Below are 18,704 nucleotides of genomic sequence, written 5' to 3'. Positions count from 1 at the left end.
CCTCTGGCCCTGCAGGAATCAAGATCTTGGCCTCTAGAATTTAGAATTGCCACTCCTCCTTCTCTTAGCTCTGCATGTGCTGCTCCCATCCAATCCTCTCCTTTGCCCATACCAGGTTTTCATCAATAGTGCATGCTAGATCCAAATGAGGAAAGCCAATTTATCAATCCCGCTTGGATTACTGCAATGCGCTCTACGTGGGGCTACCTTTGAAGGTGACCCGGAAACTACAACTAATCCAGAATGCGGCAGCTAGACTGGTGACTGGGAGCGGCCGCAGAGACCACATAACACCAGTCTTGAAAGACCTACATTGGCTCCCAGTACGTTTCCGAGCACAATTCAAAGTGTTGGTGCTGACCTTTAAAGCCCTAAACGGCCTTGGTCCAGTATATCTGAAGGAGCGTCTCCCCCCCCCCCCATCGTTCTACCCGGACACTGAGGTCCAGCATCGAGGGCCTTCTGGCAGTTCCCTCACTGCGAGAAGCCAAGTTACAGGGAACTAGGCAGAGGGCCTTCTCGGTAGTGGCGCCTTCCCTGTGGAACACCCTCCCACCAGATGTCAAAGAGAACAACAACTACCAGGCTTTTAGAAGACATCTGAAGGCAGCCCTGTTTCGGGAAGCTTTTAATGTTTGATGTATTATAGTATTTTAATATTCTTTTGGAAGCCGCCCAGAGTGGCTGGGGAGGCCCAGCCAGATGGGCGGGGTATAAATAATAAATTATTATTATTATTATTATTATTATTATTATTATTATTATTATTATTATTATTATTAATATAGATGGAGAATAGGTTGGTCCTCAGCTTCTTCCAGAGACATCGTTGTGGCACTGGCTAGAAGGGAGGAAGTAGAGTTGCGAGATGTTAGGAGACAGCGATATCCATCCCATCCTCTATTCATCGCAATCACCTCTGTTTCTGTTCTGCTACTGTTTGGATTCCGCTAAAACCTCATCTCTCTATCTGCTATAGGTAAGACGAATATAATTAATCTCAATGCATTTCAGTGGAAGGGAAAGGTCAAAAACAATGGTAATTATTTACATAACATTTGCAGACTAAAAAACCCCCAACAATATTGAATGTTGCTTATATTCAATAGTGTGGTTTCCATTCCTGACTTCAGAGGAACATATGAATTGCAGCAATTTCTGCACCCATTTCGAATTCCAACAGAATTCTCTGAAATTCCTAATTGCAAATGATCAATTTTTTTAAGCAAGACCTTCCACCACCAGCAGCACCCAAAAAATGCAAATCTGATATAAATAACAGCTGTGTAACTGTGAATAAGTTCTCTGGGGTCGTATCTAGGTTTTCTGCTCTTCAGGCTGATAATTCAGCCAAAGTCAAGTACATTTAAATCCCATCTATATCACTGGGAGAGAGGAAAACACATGTTTAGCTACACGTTTAGTTGTCTGGCATTTGAATCAATGGATTTCACTTTGCTCCAACACAACAACACTCCATACAACAACTGATCTTAAATAATCTTTTTCTTTTTTACAAAAGTCCTCATATTGTGATATGTTTCTTGCCTCCTGCTCCATTCAGCTTAAAGAGACCTGCTACCATCCAGTTTAACCACAATCATAAACTTTTTGAAAGATCTTCTTAAACAAAACCAGACAAATAACTGTGCACGTCATCTCAGAGTGAAAAAAGGAAGTTCCTCAGCTTGTGGTAACAGCCTATGACATACAGATTATTATTATTTTTTTGCTCAAAGCGGCTTACGTGTCAATATATAAGTCTGTCTGCAGTTGGTGAGTTCAAATCTGCTAAGGACTACAACAGTAGACAGACGCCAAGAAAGATGCCTTGGGTGTTCCTGTGGCAAACCAGTTCAAGCGAAATGAAAGAAAAAAGCCAAGGGGTTGGAGAAGGCAAGGATCAAAAAAAAAAGAGCAAGGCTTTGTAAGTACAACAGCACTTCTGAAATGCATTTTTAAAACTGAACATTTAACTATGGAGAAGGTTCAATTGGAATTAGCATTAGTTACTTAAAAGTACTACCAGTCAGATGTTTATTGAGGGATCAATGCTCCTTTGCAAGTTGTGGGTTTTTTTACAGCACCCACATGATATAATTGTCATCCAAAAACCAGCCTATATCCCCCCCCCATTTAATCTAGATTTTATCCTTTATCTGATGAACTGAAAAACCTGCAGCCAATTACGTACTGGTTTACAACATTCAGCACCTATCTGCAGCCATGAACATGCATGGGATTAGGTTGCAAATTCAGTGGAAAGCTTCAGCATGTGGTCATTTTAAGTCCCTTGTGCTGAAATCAAGGGAGCCACATAACCGTGACTAAATTCAGGCAAACTGATATGTGAGAATTTTAGTAGGTTTTCATGTGCAGCTGTTTGTGTGCATGGATGCATGTAAAAGGAGCCCCCTCTCTCAACATCTCATCATATTGAGGGGCATGATTGCTCAAGAAATAATCCAGGAGAGGCAGAGAACATACATTTCAGTCTACTGACCTCCTGCAATTGATATGCTTCATGTTTTTTCCCCTATGCACAATAAATTACCGGATATTTTTATCATCACTTTCAGGGGTGTGGAACTGAAGAACTACTTTTTGTCTATTGTGCCACACATAGAATCACCTGACATCAAATATTCCACCTCCAAAGATGTAATGTAAGTATTAAGTAATATTTGCTATGCAGTCACTATATGATAATGTAGCTCCTTTTCACAGACGGTTGCTTCTCACCTTGATCCAGGTCTGCATGCAGAGCACATGCATCTGAATTCAAATGCACATGTGCTTTGGCTGTTCTTATGATTATTAACCCATCCTTCACCCTAAGGCCCCAGCACAGGTTTACAAAATCAAAACACAATATTACAAGCAGTTTAAATCAGCTTGCACTCACAGAAATATTGCAACACACAACTAGGCAGTGGTGCAGTTAGGAAAAAAATAGACTCTGCTCCCAGAGTGGCTGGGGTACAATTATTATTATTATTATTATTATTATTATTATTATTATTATTATTATTATTTCTAATGTAGCATCATGTCAGGCTTTGGGGGATCATCTCTCCCTCCCATGGGGGCAACCCAGAGTCAGAGAAACAATAAGAGTTCTTACCAAGCAATTTATTCAATAATTCACAGAGAATGACGAAGAAATGCAGCCTTCCCTAATAATGGCGTTGCTCCAAGTAAAGTCCCACCCTCTATGTCCCCTTTATTCGACATCACTCCTGCGTCAGTTAATCTGAGCTTTCTGTCTCTGAGCTCTCTGTTTTAATACCCTCAATGCCCACCTGGTCTTGGGAGAGCGGGGGTCAGGGATGCTTTCCAAATACAAGATGGGTGACACCTGGCTTGAGAGCAGTACATGTGAAAAGGATCTAGGAGTCTTGGTTGACCATAAACTTGACATGAGCCAACAGTGTGACGCGGCAGCTAAAAAAGCCAATGCAATTCTGGGCTGCATCAATAGGAGTATAGCATCTAGATCAAGGGAAGTAATAGTGCCACTGTATTCTGCTCTGGTCAGACCTCACCTAGAGTACTGTGTCCAGTTCTGGGCAACACAATTCAAGAAGGACACTGACAAACTGGAACGTGTCCAGAGGAGGGCAACCAAAATGGTCAAAGGCCTGGAAACGATGCCTTATGAGGAACGGCTAAGGGAGCTGGGCATGTTTAGCCTGGAGAAGAGGAGGTTAAGGGGTGATATGATAGCCATGTTCAAATATATAAAAGGATGTCACATAGAGGAGGGAGAAAGGTTGTTTTCTGCTGCTCCAGAGAAGCGGACACGGAGCAATGGATCCAAACTACAAGAAAGAAGATTCTACCTAAACATTAGGAAGAACTTCCTGACAGTAAGAGCTGTTTGACAGTGGAATTTGCTGCCAAGGAGTGTGGTGGAGTCTCCTTCTTTGGAGGTCTTTAAGCAGAGGCTTGACAACCATATGTCAGGAGTGCTCTGATGGTGTTTCCTGCTTGGCAGGGGGTTGGACTCGATGGCCCTTGTGGTCTCTTCCAACTCTATGATTCTATGATTCTATGATTCTATGATTCTATGACACAGAGTCCGTCAGCAGTCTCTCCCCTGGTGCCTCTTCTTCCTGCTGTTCCTCTTCCAGTATTTCCCAGCTTTTGCCCTCTAAACTATTCCCTTCTGCAAACCACTGTTCTAAATCTATACTGTCCTCCTGTTCTCATGAAGGTTCAAGAGAGAGGGGGGCGACTCCCATCATCCCTCCTCAGTCCAGCCCCTTGACACAGCAGCTCTTTAACTGCTAATGTGCATGTATTTCAAAATGTGGTACAGAAGCCCTGTTCTGTGTCGGGTGCCCTCCAGCTCATTTTGCTGAACCCAGCCATTGACTCCTGCCCCACAGCCCTTCCCTGAGGGTACCTCTGTCACTTGGCCCCATTGAACTGGCCAGCTACATCTTTTGATGCAAAGGGAGGATGGGCAGGAACTAGAAATGCTCTGTGGGTGAGACCATATGCTCAGAAAGCCGCCCCCATAATGAGTCAGATACTCCATGGACAAAACTTTAGACTAATCTTCCAGTTAGTGCCATCACTTTTTCCCCTCTGCGCCAGGGAAGCATCTGTGTCTCTGCTTCAGAGCCCATCATGCAGCTATTAGAAGCACAGGAACCTCATCCCACACCCCTTCTAACTTATTTATCCTGGACCCATAAGGATGCTGTGGCCAGTCAGAACAGGGGCTCTTCTTTCACTACCTAAAATCCCAGCAGAGCAACCAGTGGCCTAGGAGTAATCCTGAGAGTATCACGTGGTTCAAAATATATTCATTCTGAATCTTCTTCCAATTTCAGTTTTGCAGTGGGTTCTTTCCTACAGTGTGAAATCTCTAAATGTGCTACTTAGCAGTTGCGGGTTATCCATTCATCTAAGGCTCATACCTTGGACAAGACAGAAAGTGGAAACCCACCTCTGCAGATAAGACAGCAGAGCGTTTCAGAGCCCAGACTTAAAGGAAGTCAGACAAGATAGCTAACAGAATTATCATAGATTGACTCAATATCCTGTCAATGAATCAAAGGTTTCTCTTATCGGCTTTTTAGCATTCTGAACTTCCAAACTCATGATTATGTAGCCGGATTCAGGATCTCATTGAGCCAGTAGGGTGATGTAGTAATGGATACGGGACTAGAATGGTATGAAGTGAATGGTATGAAGTGAAGGTCTTGAACAAATAAAGTCTCAAATGTCAGTCCCTACTCAATTATGAAACTCAAAGAATTAGGTAAATAAGGAAAGAAGCCTAGCTCAGGTGGTAAAGCACAGATCACAGGCTCAGTTCCAAGAAGAACAAAATGTTGAGGAGGCCCATCACCCCCCAACTGCCTCTGCACACACTCCCCCCCCCTCCTCACACTTCTGTGGAGCTCACCTTTCTTCATCACACACAGCTGGGCACAGGCGTTCCCTTACTCCCCACCCACTCGCCTTTCAGCCCCCACCCACCCGAAAGAGGTTTTTGCCCACTTGCCTGCCCACACTTGCCACCTGCTCACCTCACCTGCCTGCCTACCTACCTACCTACCTACCTCTCCTCAGCTGCCCTGGCTCAGACACACTCAGAAATGGCACCGAAAGCAGGGGAAAGAGGGTGGCACTCAGCTGGGGTGCCTAAGGGAGGGAGGTACCAACTTGCAGGAAATGGGGAGGGAGCTGGCTCCCCCAATATTTTATTGGGGGGTGGGGTGGACCAGGACCCCATAGAGCTGGCACATCTATAATTTTCAGGGAAACTTGGGGTTAAACTAGACAAGACATTGGGGAGTTGTGATCAGTTCTCCCATCTCTCCAAGCTGAAAAGCACAAACAACACTGGCCTACCTCAAGACCTCCATCAGGTATGTGGTTTCTTGCACTTAAAACCATGTCTGTTTTTAATTTCAGGCTTCCAGCAGAAGAGGTTACAAAGTGGTCACAGTCCTTAGAAAAGCTTCTGGCAACCCAGTGTAAGCATTTTATCATTATAACAGTTTTATGTGTCGTGAGTATATAATATTGAAAGGAAGATCAGCAAAGCAGAATTGCCACTTTCAGAAAATATGACTCAGTTAAGTAATATCCTCTGGGGTGGCCATGTGCTGTTATTCGAGACTTTAAAGTCCTTCCATCTCCTGGGCCCCACAGATAATAAAGAGTGCTTTCTTCCATATGTTCCATCCCATTCTATAAGATCTGCAGATCCAGACTTCACCTATGTCCCTTGGGATACTGATTTTTCATACCCATCCATCCCATCCATATTTAATGTGTGTACATACTCTGGAAATATACTCCAGTCTACCAGAGTTGAATATCAATTCTGACCTTTTTGAAAAGCCATGTTCCATACTGTTCCAGAAGATCAGATTTGGGGAGGGCAGGTGTCTTGTGAGAAGAGAGTGTGGGACCCGGTGAGTCCTTTGCCTGAGCCAGTCTGCGTGGTGACCATCCTTCATCTCTCCTCTCTTCTCCTCTCTCCTCTCCTCTCTCTCTCTCTCTCTCTCTCTCTCTCTCTCTCTCTCTCTGCCATTTTCTCCCAGCCCCCTCCACTTCTCAACTTTTTCCTTCCTGCCCAATGGGCTGCTGATCTGATCTGAGTCCAAGGCCACATAAAATTAAATAATTCCACTAGCACCCAGTATACAATGTGCAAGAACAATTTGATCCCTGCAAGGGGGGGCACACGTGAGCCCATGCATGAATGGGTTTTTCCATTTGGGGTATCCCAAACCTGTTAATAATAGGAGTAAGTGGCTACCCGAATATAATTTAATGCTTAAACATGTTTGAACCATTTGGGTTGCTGTAGCATTAGAGTTGGAGTTCGTTCAACATTCATTCAGATCTGTTCCATCATCTAGGATAGCAAACCAAACAGCATCTGCACATCATGTTTTGCAAGATATACACACACAAACAAACACAAAACCCCTTTTAACAGCCTTCCCTTGCCCCAAGCCCTTCATCACCTTTACTCTTTACAAAGAGGTCACCCCTATATCACCTTTTCCAGCAAAGCACATACCTCACCTCCACTGCTGGCAAATAAAAACAAACTTCTTGGCCCTCCTTGGGAGATCAGCATATCCTGTAGGAAAACAAAGGAACAGCAGAGCACAAGACTATATTATAATTCAGAGCTAAGAATTCCATTCCCCCTCCATTCAATTTTCCCCCATTCTTTGCCTTTCACATTAAGCTCCCACATGAGTGGATTTAAAGTGGAATGAGCCCGAGTGGCAATGTAGATACAGTCATACCTCGGGTTGAATGTGCTTCGGGTTGAGCGCGTTCGAGTTGTGCTCCGCAGCAACCCAGAAGTAATGGGGAGTGTTACTTCCGGGTTTCGCCGCTTGGACATGTGCATATGCTCAAAATGACGTCACGCACATGCGCAGAAGCGGTGAAAAGCAACACGCGCGCAGATATGCCGTCGCTAGTTACGTTTGCTTCTAGATACGAACGGGGCTCCAGAATGGATCCCGTTCGTATCCAGAGGTACCACTGTACAAGCTTCAGGCCCAAAGGGAAGGAAATACAGTGATAACACAGGTTAAGAACTTAATTCGTTCTGGAGGTCCATTCTTAACCTGAAACTGTTCTTAATCTGAGGTACCACTTTAGCTAATGGGGCCTCCTGCTGCCGCCGCCGCACAATTTCTGTTCTCTTCCTGAAGCAAAGTTTTTAACCCAAGGTACTATTTTTTTTGTTAGTCGAGTCTGTAACCTGAAGCGTCTGTAACCTGAAGCATCTGTAACCCGAGGTAACAATGTACTTGTTACTCCTGGCTTCTTTGTAACAACATGGTTTAAAGCAATGCCCTAATAGAAACAGTTTCCCCACCACCACAGCCTGGCTAGAAGGTTAATCAATCTACCATAAAGCATAATTTCTTGGTTATTTTGTCTTCCCCTTGTGTTAAAATTATGACTAAAGCCACATCTGTATTTTTGTACATTGCAGGTGGTCAAGATGCTTTCAGAGAATTTCTAAAATCTGAGTTCAGTGATGAAAACATTGAGTTTTGGCTAGCTTGTGAAGACTACAAGAAAACCCAAGCTGATTGTTTACATGGCAAAGCAGAGAAGATTTACAAGGAGTTTGTTCAGAATGATGCTGCAAAGCAAGTAAGTTTAAAGCTTGGATGAAGTTTAAAGAGAAAATGACTAAATGTTTATGGCAGTTTTATTTGAAAGCATCCTGGTGCATTTTATAGGTTGGCTATTTCATAGTTTCACGGCTAACCCTTTGAAACTTAAGATAGTAGGAACTCTGCATGAGGCAATGCATTTGGACTGGCCCATATGCAGTGTGAATGCCCACAAGTTTTATTTTGGTTGCTATATATCCCATGTAATGATGGGAAAGTAATTAAGCTCATATTAAAATGTGAAATGAACCTTTCTGAAACTACTTTTGCACTTCCTAAAACAATGTGCAAACCAAAATTCTTCCTAATTCACACTTCTCCAAATATTTGTAGTAGATGTCCAGGGAGCATGGTTGTTAAATTCCTAACATTTATTTTTTTTAAAGAAAAATATTGATCTTTTAATGTACGGTGCTGTTCAATGCAAAACCAGGCAGCACTGCTCCCCAGGGGAAAATCGAAGCCGCTAACAGCAAAACAACTCTGCTAACACCAAATATCAAAATGAAAGTCAAGATAACGAAACATTGCAGATTTCAAAAATAAAAGACAAGTCAAAGCTAACTTCATGTCAAAACAGTCAATAAAATATATCTATCAAACCCATGAGAATTGATTCAAAGGTCCTCTATCTGTCTCCATCTTTTGTACCTTTTTGTACAGCGATGGGAGCTGCTTCTCAGTGAGGTGACCCCATGGCTGAATGTTGTCTGCATATTCTTTGAACCCCAGGGTGAGGGAAAGATGCAAATCACATGGGCCTTTCTTGCCCAGTCAGTGGTCTGCTCCACACTCTCCTGACTGCTGCACCTTCTTCAGACAACAGAAAATATTCTAATATTACCACATGCTTCAACTCCTCCTAGGGTAGCAAGAAAGAACCCAATGAACTTGGGCTGTACCAAGTTCCCATTTACTGTTTCTATGTGGCATATGTGCTTGCTGTATGAAGTGTGAAAAGAGGCTCTGAAGTTTTGTAAGAATGAAAACACAAAGTGGGAAGATGACCTGAGGGCATTTGTTTAGTAATTAACTGGAAGGGTTGTGGTTTTACATTTATAAACCATGTTTTTCTGATAATAATTTTTATTAGTTTTCGATTACAATTTGATAATAGCCTCATTATAACAATACCAATTCATAATATAATTACTAATACCAATTGTTCAAATACCAAATTATATAATTTAGATAAGGTCCCCTCCGCTGGCGTGCTAGAATTGATGGTTTTCTTTATTTCAGCATTCCAAAATCTGATTAATTTTAAATGCATTCCAGTCATAATAATCCCTTATACAACAACTGCAATATTAATAACTTCTATTCCTATTGACACATTAAACGATTTATAAAACTACAAATGAAGCACTCAAACTATATCCGTCTTCTTCCTGTGTGTGGCAATTATTCTGTCTGTGGTGTTTTTCCTGTCCTTGTCAAATATTATGTCTATCTTTTCCCAGTTGTTGCTGTTATCCAGATTTATAAACCATGTTTTTTACTTCATTTATGAAACCTGCATTCAGATGTTACTGAAGTTTAATTTTGCTGTCCCTTAGGTCAACATTGACTTTTACACAAGGAAAGACATCGCCAAGAAGGCTCAAGATCCAACGCCTTCAAGCTTCGATGAGGCCCAGAGGCATGTGTACATACTGATGGAGCGAGACTCCTACCCGCGATTCCTCAAGTCCACATTCTATCGCAACCTGCTAGATAAGGTTGACTGCAACAGTCTCAAGTGAGGATCCACCTGGCAAGAGTCAAGGATGGGCTCTGAATCTTGTCTGATGTTGACATCACTTTTAAGAGTGGCTGGATGCCAGCGCACAAGATGGAACAGGGGACCAAAGGAGATGTTGGAACTGTCACAAACATGGACTGGTTTGCATGTGCGATGAAGGTGGCTGGGTGGTTCTCTCTGAGATGAAGTGGTTGAAAAGAAGAGAAGCCATTTTGCCTTGGCACCACTGGACTAAAGACTGCTTCCTGTGTTAGAATTTTCTCCTTTGGGAATGGCACTGCAAGTGAGCCTTGGTGCAGATGTCATTATAAGGGAAGGACACAATTCTCATTACTTAACACAATTCTCATTACTTAACAGTGATCACTTGCAGCTAGATGTATGAACTGACACCCCTGAAAGGCATTGCCAGTGCAGCATTGCGAGTTGATATGAAAACCTTCTCTCTTTCTCTCTCATAGTCCATGCACACCCATGCAAATAACTCTTTGATGCTTTGTGCACAAGACCCAAAGGAACCAACAGCCCCAGGCATAGACTTCAGCATGTGGCAGAATTGGGTGCTATCCTGGCCATCTGCGCTGAAAACAAGAATCTGAGAGCAGCCCAAGATAAGCGTGTCTAGTGTATCTGCACAAGCATGTCAGTTTGTGATTTTGAACAATATCCCCTCCTCCCCAGCGCTTTTCTGGGATTCCCCTGACACCCCAGAGCCATTTTTTGGGGAGGTGAAGGAAGAGAAAGGGAAAAGCTCCACTGCTCGGGTAGAAGTCCTTTGGTGAATCCTATCAAAAATGTTTTGGAATTGCAAAACCTTAATTGCCAAAACAAAAAATTTAAAATGCCTTTGCTGCCCCAAATGTAATCCATCAGATATATAGCACGTTAAGATGTTTGTGGCTTTATGACATTGAGTGCACTGTATGTTGTTGCTTGAATCCCAATAGATTGGAATCCCATTTCCTGTGGATATAAGCTAGAGTGAGCATAAATTATATTTTAGTAGTTGCTAACATAAGATAGTCATATTTAATTTATTGTAAATGAATGGCAAGTGACCACTAATTTAAAACTATATAACAAGACTACCTCACAGGGTTGTGGTGAGGATAACATGGGAGAGAAGACGTGGAAAATAAATACTATTTGTTTTTGTTTTTAAAAATGGGAAGAGAAAGGTGTACTCTTTGGAGGAAAGGAGAGAAATAAATGTAGCAAATCAATAAATCAATATAAATCAGCTGATAGAGACATTCTGAGCTTTTTAATTTAGCCCTGTCGATGCCAGAAGTTGGCAGCTGCTCTGCAGTCTTTTATACTGTATTCTGGCTGTTTGCACAACATTTTCAACATCTACTCTGAGAAATGGAAAAACAATTAAAAATGTATTTTTAGTGTGCACATATACGCAAGAGTCCCACTTTAAAAGAGTGGGACTTTTGCACAAACGTACACACGCTAAAAATGCATTTCTTATTGTTTTCCTGGGGTTTTTTTAACATGGCACAAGCCCCAAAGGTTGATTTTAAAATAAACCAACACTGCTTGGCCATGTACTTGAGTACCTGGCAGAAAAGAACAGTGCACTGAAGTGGGGGGGGGGGAGGTTGGTTGGTTGTTGAGCTTAGTGCATCCCAAGTTATGAAGGGCCTCATCTGCTTGTGTTGAAACAGAATGCTGAAGTTGTTAAGACTGAACAGCATCACCAAAAAAGAAACCCTACATTTCACGGTGTTGACGTGTTAAGGACTCCAGACACAATGCAGGGCTTATTTATCAAAAGCAACAGTGACTAGTGAAGCTGAACAGCAGGCTAGCTTCCCACAGCCTTGGTAAAATTCTCTGGGGATAAAGCAGAGTGTAATTTACCATGGCCCCATTTGCACAAAAAGGGTGTTTAGAGTGTGCTCTCAACCTTTTCAAGTTCAATGGCTGCCGGTGTCAAAACAACAACAACAACCAGAGTCATAAATGTGCTCAGAGTCACTCACTAAGAAATCGTGAATACAATTTCCATAAGAGCTGTAACTCTAAAGCGTAGAAATTTATGATGGGCATAAAATAGCAGACAACTGTTGCTGATTGTTATCTCACCATGCCCCAGATAAGGTGCTTGTTTTCCCCCTCTGCTTTTTTCACTTCCAAGCTCAGAGTTATTTCAGTCTTTCCATTTTCCAAATGTGACTCATTTCGGCTTATGGCCGCCAGGTTCCAGTTTAAGCTCTGATGCATGGATCTGATTTCTTGTGTGAATCTTAAAGGCACTGCACACACAAACACACGGGGGTGGGGAGGCAGACACTATTTGGGGGGGTGGGATTCAACCACATGCTGGATTCAACCACATGCTGCAGTTATAGTTGAATGCACAACAGCCCCACACTTCCGCAGATGATCAGACTTTTTGAGATTAAAAAAAAGTGACTGGGGGAATGCAGTGGCAAGTGGGTGACCATGGGGGGCATTGTCTCCTGTTTTGCTACTTGGGGCAAAATGGGAAGGACTGCCCTGCTCTGCCACACCATGTGCCCTGCTGCATCCACCCCCAGGCATTGCTGCTATGCCGCCCACCTCTGCCAGCACTGCCACTGTGCTGCCTGTTTCTGCCGGCATCAGAGTGACTTCTCCACCAGGGGTAGAGGAGGGAGAGTGGGTGGGGCTCCCATGGGGGCACCACTTTGGGGGTTTCCACTGCCCAAGGTGGCTGCTTCACCCCACCTAATAGATGAGCTGGCCATGCTTTGATGCAACTGTCCTCTAGCCTCTACGCAAACAGATTGGGACGAATAGCCTTTTTTCTCTCCCAAAGATGTGCTGCAAGTCAGAGGGTCCATATTTTCCCTCAGGGTTTGAAATTTATATTCGGAGTCGAGTGTAAATTTCATGCTCTTTATTCAGTTCGTAGAAGCAATGAATGAAACTTTCCCCAAAACATCTAGCTATATATACATTATTGACACAATGGGCCCCGCGTGACTGGGCTGCTCCTGTCGGCCAATCAGGTTGCAGATTCACTTCCTCCAGAAGTCTGATTGGCTGCTCCTGCAGGCCAATCAGGTTTCTGATTCACTTCCACCTGGAGCTGGATTGGATGGCTCCTGCAGACCAATCAGACTGCTGCATTCTGGATCCTATTGTTCTAGGATTCAGCTCAGTACATAACAGAGTTTTAGCCCTGAATCCTTTATTGTGAATGTGTATAGCCACAAAGTAGCAGATGTTTAGAGTCAGAGTTTTCCTTCCCCTAGATGGGCTACCTTCCTAGGTTGACGAGCCCTATCTGCTTCTCACTTCCCTCTACAGCATGTGCAGAAACTGCCTGCTTGACCACTGAACCCACTCTTGCTCTTTTCTGCATAATTTGTCTGTCTTTCTTGGGGTAACTGGCTTCCGCATATCTGCTAGTATATATCGACTCTTGAAGTGATGGATAGTCATGACATAGTTGGAGCCAGGGAAAACCAAAGTTATTTTTTTCATTTGGAGCAACAACAACAAAAAAGTCACACACACACACCTACGCAAACAAATGGATCACAATCTACTTTTAGAGCTGCGAATGGAACTTGGCGTTCTTAGCTAATGTGCGTTCCCTAAAAATATTTAGCTGAGATAACAAGAAAGGTTATGGAAAGTGTGCTTAAATCTTCCCAAAACCATTATTTCCCCTGCAAATGCCCCCCCGAGCAGTCTGCCCCCTGCCCCAAGTGGACTTTCTTCCAGGTTCAGAACACAGCTGGTGAGGGGGGTTATTCAGGGTGACTTATTCAGAGCTCCCTTCTCACTGAACCTCTCCCTTTTCCATTCCTTAGCTGCCTCATATGAAAGAGATAAAGGATGTGGAGTCCTCAAATATTCCATAGTACCTTCAAACAACTCCTGGTGGCATGTGCTTCCTTCAACACAGAGCTCCAGATTTAACGTAAGAATTTACAGGTGAAACTCGAAAAATTAGAATATCGTGGAAAAGTTCGTTTATTTCAGTAATTCAACTTAAAAGGTGAAACTAATATATGAGATAGACTCATGACATGCAAAGCGAGATATGTCAAGCCTTTATTTGTTATAATTGTGATGATTATGGTGTACAGCTGATGAAATAACAAATAACTCATATATTAGTTTCACCTTTTAAGTTAAATTACTGAAATCAATGAACTTTTCCACGATATTCTAATTTTTCGAGTTTCACCTGTAGAATACAAAGTTAATGAAGCAAACGCTCATCTATGCACAGCACCCATCAGGTGAATTTAACCTTCTCTAACAGAACAAGCTAATGGACAGCCTTGCTCTGAAGTAATCTTAAAGATACAGTAGCATTGTAGTGGATGTTTGCAGAAGGGGCTGCACAATAGAAAGGAGGAGGAAGCATATGCATGTGTGGGACTCTGTTCAAGAGGAAGTTGAGAAAAGGAAGGAGAGGGAGGTAGGGAAAAGACAGGGAATGTGATAAGTGTGCATGTGTGAGCGCACACAGACGCAAAGAAGGGATGCAGAACAAGAGGGGTCAAGCATGCAAATTGGGTGAAGACAAAAGTGGGGGTACAAAAGGGGCTGCATAATAGGAGGGGTGGCTTCCTAACTGAGAGAGCTGAGCAGTTGCAATGTGTGGGAGGAAGAAGATGCTGGAGGTTACCAGGGTTGTGGAAGAGGGGTTGTCCCCAAAAAGGGGGAGGCAGAAGGATCGGCATGGGGGTGGAGGTGAAAAGAGGGGGGGCAAAGCAGGACTGGAACACAGAAGGGAGAAACAGCATTGAAAATAGGTTGGGGGGGATGAAAAGGGGCTAAGCATGCAAAGGGAAGAGAAGCTCTAGGACTGTGGTTCCCAGATGTGGGGCATACGCCCCACAGGGGGGCAATTTGATTTTTCAGGGGGGCAATTCGAGAATTTTAATCACCCTCCATGTGGATAGGAGTTCACTTTTTGAATAATAAGAATTGTATGTCACAAGGGGAGGGGGGCATAAGGATTTTAGAGACGCTTAGTTTGAGCGTGGCCAAAAAACAGTTGGGAACCACTGCTCTAGGGTTTTGATGTTAGGGGAGTGGGGGGGAGGGTTGGTGAGCAACTGGATACAATGGTACCTCAGGTTAAGTACTTAATTCATTCCGGAAGTCTGTTCTTAACCTGAAACTGTTCTTAACCTGAAGCACCACTTTAGCTAATGGGGCCTCCTGCTGCTGGAGCACGATTTCTGTTCTCATCCTGAAGCAAAGTTCTTAACCTGAAGCACTATTTCTGGGTTAGCGGAGTCTGTAACCTGAAGCGTATGTAACCTGAAGCATCTGTAACCCAAGGTACCACTGTAATCGCTACTAAAACTGTGTGAAATAAATGTCCACCAAAAAAATGCAAAAGGAAATGTAGAAGCCATCAGGGCTCCACTACAAACTCAGTTATGAAAAGGATGGCTGTAAATGCTGCTCCTGTTTGGGGAGTTTGTAAAAAAAGATTTGTATAGTGTCAAAGTAAGACACATACAAAAATGACTTAATTGGATCGGCTGTGCTGATAGCAAGGGGAAAACATACAGAAGCAAAGACAACGCGTTCAAAAATGTCTCCAAATTTATTTGTCACAGACATCCCTTCATTCTTCAATTGAGATGTTTTACAATGATAGCAAGGGCAGGAGAAGAGTTGTCCCTGAAAGCCCAGCTCACTCTGTAGCTATTCCAGCCTCCTTAGCAACATTGTTGTGCTCTGCTAAAAAATAAACAGCAGAGGCAAAACTTAACAGCGTTCTTCATCAGGCTGCCATGGGTCAGGGTCTTAGATCTGCTGCAAGCCATATATAGCAAGCCTATACAATGCTACAAAGCCTACAAACACCATTATTTCGAGTTATATGCCCATAAACGCATTTAATGACATCCAGTGACAGAAAGCATAACCTGACAAGTTGAGGAGAGAAAAGGGGTGTGGAAGTAGTCTTGGTTTATTCAGTAAAAGTTTCAAGACATCTTGTGATGTATTACTAATCTGCCTCCCACATACCCAGACAGGCATGGCCAAAGTTGTTCCTCAGTAGTGGGGAGGTGTGTGACTCGCACCCACACTCATGACATGGCCTCATACTCTTAACCAAAAAAAAAAGTTTCAACTGACAGCACGGAAAACATGGGCCACAAGTGAAAGGAGAAGCTGTGAGCCAGCTGCCCAAAGCAGAAGTAGTGAGGCGATTTTCACTGCAATGGGATGGAGATACTCATCAATATGTTTGGATACAAACCCACCACACTGGAGCAACTCCAGAGTGGTTTTGAAGGCACTTTAGTTCAGTGCCTAAATTGCAGCCAACTGTAGTCAATACAGAGGTGTACAAAGGGGGGCGAGCCCCAGGTGCCACCCTGGGGGGGGGGGTGACAAGATGGCCTGCTGCCTCCCCCCCCCAGCTGTAGAGTGGCTGAGTGCCTGCGTACTGCATCCATATGGGTGCCCCCTACCCTGGGTGCCAGAGAGGCTTCCTCCGCCCCTGAGTCAATAATAAACATGCTCTAAAATAGGGACTGGGAATTTCAGATGCTGCTGAAATTCAACTCCCATCAGCCTTAGTCAGCATGAGTTGTAGGCCACAGGTTCCTCATCATCCCTGACCATTGCCAAGTTTGTTTGTTTGTTCTCCCCTTCATAACTATTTCTGAAATCCTATTCAAGTGTCGGATTAGTTCCCCATGATACGTGGCCAAATGTGCATAATGGCAAGTGGCTTTGTTGCAGCAAACGATAGCTGAACCTGGTTGAATCTGTTTAACTCTTCCCTATTCCCAATGACAGGGGCGCGGGTTAAACCACAGAGCCTAGGGCTTGCCGATCAGAAGGTCGGCAGTTCGAATCCTCGTGACAGGGTGAGCGCCCATTGTTCGGTCCCTGCTCCTGACAACCTAGCAGTTCAAAAGCACGTCAAAGTGCAAGTAGATAAATAGGTACCACTCCGGCGGGAAGGTAAACGGCATTTCCGTGTGCTGCTCTGGTTCGCCAGAAGTGGCTTAGTCATGCTGGCCACGTGACCTGGAAGCTGTATGCCGGCTCCCTCAGCCAATAAAGCGAGATGAGCGCTGTAAGCCCAGAGTTGTCCCCTTTACCTTTACCTATTCCCAGTGACAGCAGAGGAGCAAAGCTGGAGACTTCACCTTATTCTGTAATTCCTGCAATTTTGCACTATTTTCACTCACAAACATGGCTCATGTTCACATGCCTTCATTTCAAGAGCAACAAAGGAACGCATAAAAGTGAGGACAGAGGGAATGACATTGCATAATAACCAGATTGCTTTGGCCTGCATTATCTGAAAATTTGTACTAAATTGTTGCAAGGCCCTCTATAATACTTTCAGTAATAATGTCATGTGTTTGCTTTATCCACCAGGGTGCTGTTTTGATAGAGGTTCAGGTTCCATGCTAATTTCATGATGGTCCAAACATACTGTATCAGGAAAGAATGGAAATTACACAGTGCCATTTTGAGAGTCTAAGAATAGATAGCAAACCAGGCGTTTCATGTTTTCTACTTAAAAGAGAATTTGCCAGTATTTCAAAAATGAAAGAAAACATCTGCATTGCACCTAGCATCTGTGAAACATCATGAACTAAGGACATTTCCAGTGCAATGCATTTAATTGTTGTGGCTAAATGAGGATTATCTCCTTATCTCCTTCAGGGCATCTTCAGCACCTCTTAATTCTGCTCTTTCCAGACTTTTTCCCCCCTTCCCCAGAAGATACCCTTGGCACTCACCAGTCCTATTCAGAAGTTATTCAAATTGGGAAATAAAACACAGGGGCAGGGTTTGTAGAACCAAACAGTGAAAATGTTCCAGAAAACCTGTAAACCCCAGGAATAACTATCATTTGCTGCAAGAGTGAGTTCACATATGTTTATCTGCTTTGAAGCTTTGAAGCCATAGTTTTGGTTCAGCAAGTTGGGAGAGGAGATGATTCTCATGCTGGCCGCCTGTCAGGTACTCCCTTATCTGAGAGATGAATCAGACTTGGAATGGGCAGCTCTAAGCCAGGGGTGAGTCAACTGGTGCCAGTTTACATAGCTTGCTTTGTGTATAAGTAATATTACCACTTTACGGACAAGTCATGATGACTTCCTGCTGTTTCGGCGTCCAACCCAAGTTCATAAAGCCAGCAGGGCTTACACCTAAGTACTAGAACCAGCCATTTTGATGTTTTTGACATCCTTCTTTGATATCCCTGCATCAAACCACTCACACAGACCCTTGTTGGGCCTGTGGTCCAGGACACAAGGGCAGCAGGAGACGAGTGCTCTAGCTCCACCACCCAACCTACATCACCATGGGACATGTGTGGAAGGCAAAAGATAGACAAATAATTAGAATTATAGAATTGGTAGGGACCACAAGAGTCATCTGGTCCAATCACCTGCAATGCAGGAATATTTTGTCCAATGTGGGGCTGGAATCCACAACCCTGCCTTGTGCTCGACCAACTGAGCTAACAGGGCTGCTATGTTAAGAAATACTAATACAGTGGTACCTCGGGTTACATATGCTTCAGGTTACAGATGCCGCTAACCCAGAAATAGTGCTTCAGGTTAAGAACTTTGCTTCAGCATGAGAACAGAAATTGTGCTCCGGCAGGGCGGCAGCAGCAGGAGGCCCCATTAGCTAAAGTGGTGCTTCGGGTTAAGAACAGTTTCAGGTTAAGTACGGACCTCCAGAACGAATTAAGTACTTAACCCGAGGTACCACTGTAACAGCCTAGTCAAATTCTGCAAGCCGTAGGGTGACTGTCTGAAGCAGGGAGCTTGCTT

The 18,704-nt window shown here is 43.6% G+C and overlaps 1 protein-coding gene across 1 annotated transcript; it reads left to right on the top strand.

The window, feature by feature from the left end:
• The first annotated feature begins 1,764 nt into the window (after nucleotides 1–1,764).
• Nucleotides 1,765–11,159, top strand: RGS1 (regulator of G protein signaling 1). Its single transcript, XM_081194540.1, has 5 exons — nucleotides 1,765–1,927; nucleotides 2,580–2,666; nucleotides 5,932–5,993; nucleotides 7,991–8,154; nucleotides 9,737–11,159. Exons 1-5 carry the CDS (start codon nucleotides 1,827–1,829, stop codon nucleotides 9,920–9,922), a joined length of 600 nt encoding a protein of 199 aa, XP_081050666.1. The 5' UTR covers nucleotides 1,765–1,826; the 3' UTR covers nucleotides 9,923–11,159.
• Nucleotides 11,160–18,704: the final 7,545 nt, after the last annotated feature.

Source organism: Podarcis bocagei (assembly GCF_964188305.1).
Source record: "Podarcis bocagei genome assembly, chromosome: 5".
In the NCBI taxonomy this organism is placed as follows: domain Eukaryota; kingdom Metazoa; phylum Chordata; class Lepidosauria; order Squamata; family Lacertidae; genus Podarcis; species Podarcis bocagei.
This window is presented reverse-complemented; position numbering and strand designations above follow the sequence as displayed.

What these genes read in the sequence shown, in the direction of transcription:
- RGS1 (XM_081194540.1), top strand. Translation starts at nt 1,827, where the DNA reads ATGCCTTGGGTGTTCCTGTGGCAAACCAGTTCAAGCGAAATGAAAGAA. An exon ending in TCCACCTCCAAAGATGTAAT is followed by an intron (nt 2,667 to 5,931) that starts GTAAGTATTAAG and finishes TTTTAATTTCAG; the next exon opens with GCTTCCAGCAGAAGAGGTTA. An exon ending in AAAGCTTCTGGCAACCCAGT is followed by an intron (nt 5,994 to 7,990) that starts GTAAGCATTTTA and finishes TGTACATTGCAG; the next exon opens with GTGGTCAAGATGCTTTCAGA.